The sequence below is a fragment of the Sinocyclocheilus rhinocerous genome, unplaced genomic scaffold (assembly GCF_001515625.1).
Source record: "Sinocyclocheilus rhinocerous isolate Xijiao unplaced genomic scaffold, SAMN03320098_v1.1 scaffold1157, whole genome shotgun sequence".
Lineage (NCBI taxonomy): Eukaryota > Metazoa > Chordata > Actinopteri > Cypriniformes > Cyprinidae > Sinocyclocheilus > Sinocyclocheilus rhinocerous.
In genome coordinates this window covers 436,736-445,160 of record NW_015631716.1, presented here as the reverse complement: position 1 = coordinate 445,160, position 8,425 = coordinate 436,736, and the positions used below count along the sequence as shown (strand labels likewise).

At 35.9% G+C, this 8,425-nt stretch overlaps 1 protein-coding gene across 4 annotated transcripts in view; it reads left to right on the top strand.

Annotated features, from left to right (window-relative positions):
• LOC107741840 (unconventional myosin-VI) overlaps positions 1-8,425 on the top strand; it is a 72,200-nt gene that overhangs the window by 1,438 nt on the left and 62,337 nt on the right. For all 4 annotated transcript variants that reach the window (XM_016554620.1, XM_016554618.1, XM_016554619.1 and 1 more), the window contains exons 2-9: positions 1,603-1,672; positions 1,798-1,871; positions 3,080-3,209; positions 3,354-3,459; positions 4,463-4,518; positions 4,626-4,723; positions 4,803-4,967; positions 5,330-5,410. In XM_016554620.1, the coding sequence (XP_016410106.1) occupies positions 1,603-1,672; positions 1,798-1,871; positions 3,080-3,209; positions 3,354-3,459; positions 4,463-4,518; positions 4,626-4,723; positions 4,803-4,967; positions 5,330-5,410 (780 nt within the window). The remainder of the gene's footprint in view (positions 1-1,602; positions 1,673-1,797; positions 1,872-3,079; positions 3,210-3,353; positions 3,460-4,462; positions 4,519-4,625; positions 4,724-4,802; positions 4,968-5,329; positions 5,411-8,425) is intronic.

Below are 8,425 nucleotides of genomic sequence, written 5' to 3'. Positions count from 1 at the left end.
GAAGAACAGAGCGCTAGTGAGACTCGTACATTTATTTTGATTTGCAAAGTGTCCCGTGACTGAAAATAGTTTTCAAAAGAAAACCCACCACTTCAGGTCGACTTTGCACCACAGACTTATTTAAATATTGCGCGAGAAATACAGATCCGATCGGTTATCCAGATCGAGAAGTCAGCTGATGTGTTACCAAGCCAAGTGTAAACGCGCCATGTCCTGATTGACTGATGATCCGATCTGCTTGATCAGATCACGGTGATCGCATGTTAATGCCAAGTGTAAATGCAGCCAGAGAAGAGAAGAGATGCCAGTGCAAAGGGGATGGGAAGTTATTTTGATTAAAGATTACAAGGGCACATGATTTAAAAAAAGGAACGATGTACACGGATAAATCATTTATAATAAACACTGCAATATTCCATAAAAAATAAGAATAGTACATTTTGATTTCATGTTGTTAATATTTGAAATTAAGTCATGTGGTGCAGCCAGACACATACACACAAACGAACAGAACAGGAAATGATATCATAGATAGGTCGCCTGCAAATCCTTATGACTATTTGTCAAGGTCAGTAAGTCTGAAAATATAAATTTTCTTTTTGACATTCTTATGACAAAGTCAGTTCAAGTTGTAAAATGTCATGTGGTGCAACTCCTCAGAAACGTATTAAAATAAGCAATACATTAATTATATAATTATTAAAATAAATTAGTTTTATGAATTACTAAATTATAGTATTTATTATTTCTTTATTATTTAAAAAAATGTAAACCCTAAATTTCTTAACTTTTTAAAATCTATTTCAAAACCATATGAAACCAACAAGAATAATACAAAGAGTAAATTTCTAAGAACTGTAAGAAGCTATAGATTTTTTTTCTTCATCATTGACTCTTATTTGTCAGTGGCACATTAGCTTTTATTAAACCAAGATAAACAATGTGTGAGAAGTTCCCACTTGAATATATCAAGGTTGTGTGTGTTTTTTTAGGTCAAAGAGGTAGATGATAACCATGACATTGAGGCAGATAATAACTTTCCTAATGTAAATGGCTTATATAAAAGTGAGGCAGTGGAATAATGTAAAGCAGGAAAGTCAGCAGGGATGAGATGAGTTGTCTGAGAAAGGTCAGCCTGTCTCATCTCGCTCTGAATAACGCACTGTGGTGTGATGGGCAGTTTTGGGTGTCTTATAATGTGTCCTGTAATGAATTTCACAGCTTATGTTCTTACCTTTCACATTAACATGACTTTACTGTTTCTTCTCCACATTATGGCCACCATTAGACTCAATCAATCATGGCTGACCTAGCACCGCTCTTCAGTGTCATTTGCGCAGTCGTAATGTATGAAGACCTTGAGTGTTTATAGCTTTACACCTCGCTGAAAGTAACCAGACAGTCGGAAATGAGAGGACAAACAGCTGTCATCATTTACTTGTTTTTTGTCCCATTAATCTTCTGTGTGGTCGTAAATGGTGTGCGCTTTTAATAATATGGATAAATAGAGAAATAGGTCAATGTAGGCAGTTATTGTTAGGCCAAGTTTTTCATTTGGCCGGAGGTCACAAGAGTTGACAATGCTCATTTTGAATTTTGCAGACGTTCCTGGCCCCCATCAATCAAGTCTTTCCTGCTGAGGACGATGTGAACAAACATGTTGAAGACAACTGTAAGTATAGTTGTAACTGTATCAGCCATTAGTATCATGTTAAATAGTTAATCTTATGATGTTCAATGATATTCCCATATTTACTTGGAATATATTTACTTATGTGTTTACATATTTACTTCCAGGTTCTCTTATGTATTTAAATGAGGCCACTCTTCTAAACAACATCTGTGTCCGTTACAGCAAAGACTTGATCTATGTAAGTCAAATTCCTGTTCTGAATTCTTGTTTTCCATCATTTCTGTGCCCTTTTCCAAGGCCAAAACTATGCATATACACAAATACTTGGCCAACTCATAACATAAGCAGGGTACAATTTTACAGATTTAGGGTGTAGACATATTAGAAAAATTTTGCAGAGAAAAAAAGGTCCATTATCTATTGTCAATAGTGTAGTGATGCTGATGCATGAAGATCTGCTCACACAGAAGTAGGGATGGGTACCAAAACCCGGTATTTAATCGGTCCCGGGGCTAAATTATGAAAGACCGGAGTATCGATAAGCTCTGACGTTAACAGTTCTGCTATCGGTACTGGAGAAATTAATAAAACACACATACATTTATTATTGCTATATATACATTATCTTGCAAATTATATCTCACCTGAGTCGCCAGCTGTTTTTCAAACATTTGTCTATGAAGCATTTTTGCTATTCACAATTCAGAAGCAAGATCGCGCCCACACGGAGGAGCTTCAGCACGCGCAACATGAAAGCCCTGTTTAATTATGATAGAAGAGAGAACTAAACATTCAAACATCTGCTTACACTTTAGGCCTGTGGCTGTTTTATTAAGCAATTATTATTATTTTTATATGATGTTGCTAAAAAGAACATTATTTTGTGTATTTGGTGTAATGAAATGTGTTAAATCATTTTTTCATTAAATCTTTAAATCATTAAAAACAAAAATGCATGATGTATTCAAATATTTTGCTTAACAATCACCTCAGGGCATTGTAGGGCGTAGATCTCATTGGCAGGCATGCCTGCAGGTACGGAGCTGATGGGCATGTTATTGTCGTGCTCCAGTAGCTCTTATTAGCCTCTCATCTGAGAGACGGCGGTCCCACTGTCAGTGTACGCTCTTCAGCACAGTGCCCGAGCCTGTCAGGAGATGACCCAGCTAGCATGATTCACGTCTCAGATGACCCAGCTAATCCTGTTCAGATGCTATCAAGTTGCCCAATGCACTTAATTAGGTCCTGTGAGGTAGTGACGCTCCACACGGCGCAGCTAACCTGAAAGTATGATGCTTTGAATGACACTGGTTAAAACATCAACAATTGTTGGGACTTCAGCCATTGATCGGTTTGTCCAAAATATGGAAGACTGCAAATACAAAATCACACGCATAACAATGAACGTTTTAAATGTTCTCTGACCATGTGTGTGTTTTATTTCAGACGTCTGTGGCTAACATCCTGATTGCTGTGAACCCGTATTTCGACATCCCTAAACTCTACTCCCCAGAGACCATTAAGAGCTATCAGGGACGCTCTTTGGGGACACTTCCCCCTCATGTCTATGCTATTGGTGATTGGGCATTTGAACGTCTGTCTAATAGGACACTTGAGGATTCAGTTCTAAGTCTTTCTTTTGTAGATATTTTTTTTTTTCAGATGGCTACAGTGTAGACAGTGATTTTAAGAAACGTCTGTCTCTCTCTCTCTGTCTCAGCGGATAAAGCCTACAGAGACATGAGGGTTCTGAAGATGAGTCAGTCCATCATTGTGTCCGGTGAATCAGGTGCTGGAAAAACAGAAAACACAAAGTTTGTTCTCAGGTATGATAAGTATTTTTATTGAATGACGAAATTCTCACATGCATACAGGGTCCAAATGTAGTCGTTTTTGCCATACCTGGCAGTAGTGGTGAAGTTAGGACAATATTTCTTTTTAGACATGAAAATATATTTCTTTATAAAAATTACAATTATAAAAAAAATATTATGGTGTGCTTATGGAACTGTTCAAAAACATGAAAACCCATTGTGGTTTTCATTTTTGTGACTTGATATGAGGATTATTCAGGGAGCCTGAATAAACTTTTTCCAGTGATGTAATAGTGTTACACTACCATGCAAATTTTGGGGTCAGAAATGAATACTTTTATACAGCAAGGGTTCATTAAATAGGTCAAAAGTAACCCATAAAGATGTTTATAATGTTAAAGAAGATTTCTGTTTCAGATAAATTATTACACACAACTATTTTAACAATGATAATAATAATAAGAAATGTTTCTTGAGCAGCAAATCGGCATATTAGAATTGCTTATGGAACTGTTCAAAAACATGAAAACCCATTGTGGTTTTCATTTTTGTGACTTGATATGAGGATTATTCAGGGAGCCTGAATAAACTTTTTCCAGTGATGTAATAGTGTTACACTACCATGCAAATTTTGGGGTCAGAAATGAATACTTTTATACAGCAAGGGTTCATTAAATAGGTCAAAAGTAACCCATAAAGATGTTTATAATGTTAAAGAAGATTTCTGTTTCAGATAAATTATTATACACAACAATTTTAACAATGATAATAATAAGAAGAAATGTTTCTTGAGCAGCAAATCGGCATATTAGAATGATTTCTGAAGGATCATGTGACACTGAAATGCAGCCTTGTTGAGACTTCTTTCAAAAACATTGAAAAGTCTCACTGACCCAAAACATTTGAATGGTAGCATGTTGCAGTGCTCAGTAATGTTACTGGTAGGTAAATATGTTTTGTGTTTTATTGAACACGTTTTGTCATTTTCACCATGTCTTGATCTGCTTGATTTCAGGTATTTAACCACATCTTATGGAACATGTCAAGATATAGATGAAAGGATTGTTGAGGGTAGGTTCTCCAAAGACACTTTGAACTGGTTGTGTCTAGTGCAGTAATGTCTGCTTTTTGCATATGATGCAAAATCTGTTTTTAAATAATGTGTCTGTTCCGTGCAGCCAACCCCTTGCTTGAAGCTTTTGGAAATGCAAAGACTGTCAGGAACAACAACAGCAGCCGGTTTGGAAAGTTTGTGGAAATTCACTTTAATGAGAAGGTAAAATTTCCCTTACTCTGAAGGCTAGAGTGTGATCTCTGTAAGACTAGGTTACTAATTGCGTTCATTGTGTCTTCAGAATGCAGTTGTGGGCGGATTTGTCTCGCACTATCTGCTGGAGAAGTCTCGGATTTGCATGCAGAGTGCAGAAGAGCGAAACTATCATATATTTTACAGACTTTGCGCAGGGGCATCCGAGGACATCAGGAACATGCTTCATCTCAACTCTCCGGATAACTTCCGGGTCAGTTTCCTGTGTATTGTCTGTGTCAGGAATCTGGAAAGCATTTTACCAAGCTTAGACACTCTGTTCAACAGGAAACCTTGAGACTTTGTGTTATAATTGGTGCAATGGAAGCAATCTGACAACTGTGACCATAGCAAACAGACTGTATCAAAGCACACAACTGCAGGAAGTGTCAACTGAACACATCAAATAAAATCCAATATGTGATTTCCAGGCCTTGTATACAGTAAACATTAAATACGTGAGACCATGAAAATGGAGATGTACCACTAGATGGCATATTTGCTTTACAATGATTAGGAATGTATGTTTGGTCTCATATATTAACTTCCCTCACTGTGTGTTTGTGTTTCACTCAGTATTTGAATCGTGGCTGCACCCGATACTTTGCAAACAAGGATTCAGATAAACAGATCATGCAAAACAGGAAAAGTCCTGAGGTACGTAGAATCATCTGTGTTTGGGAATCTCTGGGTCAGTAACTTGATGAGTCCGTGTCCTCCTTCCTGCATTCTGATACACATTTGTGGCAAATTTGACGTAATAAACAGCCCTAAGCTAAGCTGTAGTTAAGATTTAAGAATTATTTTTGATGTATGATCAAATCCTTGCGTTTTTTTTGTTTGTGTAGTACAATTAAGACTAGAGGACATGCTGAATGAACAGACCTTGACCGCAGCCAGAATCTCTGCATTTGCAGGATCACCGTTTTGCCTCAAATTGAATTAGTTACCCTCGGAAATTAGTTCATGTCTTTGATGAATTATGTAAAGTGTAATAAATTCCAGCGTTGTTGTGTTGTGTTTGCACACAGCCCTCTCTGGAGACCAAGCCCATCAATTGATGTTATTGTTATCAAGGGCCATTATTATAAATCATTGTTGTGTTGAATCCCTCTGGAGGTGATGAGATATTCATTAGCTGCTGTTTCTGTTGGTGCAGTAGTTCATTTGCTAGCTCAACACCGTCTGTTTCACTACATTTTCAGATGAAGGTCTGAGATTAGTTTCTTACCCCATATTCGCAGATGGTACTTTTGTTGTTTTTTTTCTCCATTTTTTTTTAATCATCCTTGAACACTTGAATATCATAATGAGTTTGGGTTGGTATTAGGATATTTATGCAATCCATTTTTAATTCTGAATCAACTGAGATTTTTCTTCGCTCAGGCTCTGGTCCAAAACCTAGTGAGCAGTCTAGTGCTTATATAGGCAACAGCCTTTTAGGAATGAATCCTAACCAAGGAACCTTATAAGTGACTGACTTGAAACTCTCTACAAAGGCAGGAAGTCTGCGCCATACAAACAGAACTCAAATTGGCTTAACTGACAGTTTTTAATCTATCCAGTTTCAAATCTTATTCCAATCTAAGTCGTGAAATAATGAATACTTAATATTCATGGGTCCAATTCTCTACTCTTTCAATGGAGAATACTATCTAGCCTTTTATGAGAACTGTATATTTATATTCAAATTTAAGCTAAGCTTTTAAAAAGTCACGGTGTCCCAGACACCAATATTTTAACGATTCATAAAAGATGAATCACTGTATGGCCATCTGAGATTTCGGTTAGTATGTGATTTTTCTGTAGTATTACAGCACACCGTGAGTATTTTTAGCACCATTTATTCTTTGCTTTTGGCATCTGATAGAGGGTTTAGACCCCGAAAAGGTCATGTGTGGCGTCCAACTTAAGCGGATAGAGTTAGATTAGCATGCTGCTAAGCTAACAGCATCATATTCCAATAAGCATTAAAATACAAAGCACAAACAAAAATTGTAAATTTGGTAACACTTTCTATGAAGCCCATATTTATAATACATGAGTTTGGGTTGGTATTAGGATATTTATGCAATCCATTTTTAATTCTGAATCAACTGAGATTTTTCTTCGCTCAGGCTCTGGTCCAAAACCTAGTGAGCAGTCTAGTGCTTATATAGGCAACAGCCTTTTAGGAATGAATCCTAACCAAGGAACCTTATAAGTGACTGACTTGAAACTCTCTACAAAGGCAGGAAGTCTGCGCCATACAAACAGAACTCAAATTGGCTTAACTGACAGTTTTTAATCTATCCAGTTTCAAATCTTATTCCAATCTAAGTCGTGAAATAATGAATACTTAATATTCATGGGTCCAATTCTCTACTCTTTCAATGGAGAATACTATCTAGCCTTTTATGAGAACTGTATATTTATATTCAAATTTAAGCTAAGCTTTTAAAAAGTCACGGTGTCCCAGACACCAATATTTTAACGATTCATAAAAGATGAATCACTGTATGGCCATCTGAGATTTCGGTTAGTATGTGATTTTTCTGTAGTATTACAGCACACCGTGAGTATTTTTAGCACCATTTATTCTTTGCTTTTGGCATCTGATAGAGGGTTTAGACCCCGAAAAGGTCATGTGTGGCGTCCAACTTAAGCGGATAGAGTTAGATTAGCATGCTGCTAAGCTAACAGCATCATATTCCAATAAGCATTCAAATACAAAGCACACACAAAAATTGTAAATTTGGTAACACTTTCTATGAAGCCCATATTTATAATACAATATAAGGGTATTCTTAAGGCATTATAATGAATGCATCATGCATTATAAAAACACTTATAATATGTTGTATCATCTCATGAATAATCATAACAACAATTATAATACATTGTAATACTTGCACATTTGTGGTTATAACTTTTAAGAGTATGATTATTTATAACACACAATTAATACCATATTAAATCCACTTAATTTATAATGGATTATCTCATATCGTGACATTGTTTATTTAAGATCTGCACAGTATCTTACTACATACTGTGAGTGGTTAGGAGTGGTTGAGTGTTTTTGAGGGTCTCCTGTGAGGTTAATGTTAATTTTGCTGTTAGCTAGTTTAAGATCAGTTGTAATACTTTCAAATTTTTTTTATTATTAGATTACATTTTATTTTGATGGTCCCCTTAGTCTATTGATTATAAGCAACTTTGCAACTACATGTGAACTAACTCTCATTAGAGTATTAGTAGACTTAGGTTAAGGTTAGGGTTGGTAGAATAAGTTGACGTACTTGCAAAGTTGCTAATAGTCAGTTGAACGTCTGTTGGGGAACCATCAAAATAAAGTGTTAGCAGATATTTAGCAGACATACTACTAATAATCCAATGACTGCTAGTTGACTTGTAGTTGCAAAGTTACTTATCAACAGTTGTCTAAAGGGTACCATCAAAATAACCATACTGATATTACAATAAAATTAGCTCAATGCAAATGTGAACACATTCATCTGATCTGATATCTGATTTTATGGCTGTTTGAGAAACAAATATTATTTTTATTATTATTTATAAGTGGTCTAACTCAAAGACCACTAACACAAAGACCACTTATAAATTATAAGACCACATTATAAAGCCTTTTGGATGTTTTCATGAAGACTTTGTATTTATCATTTTACAGTA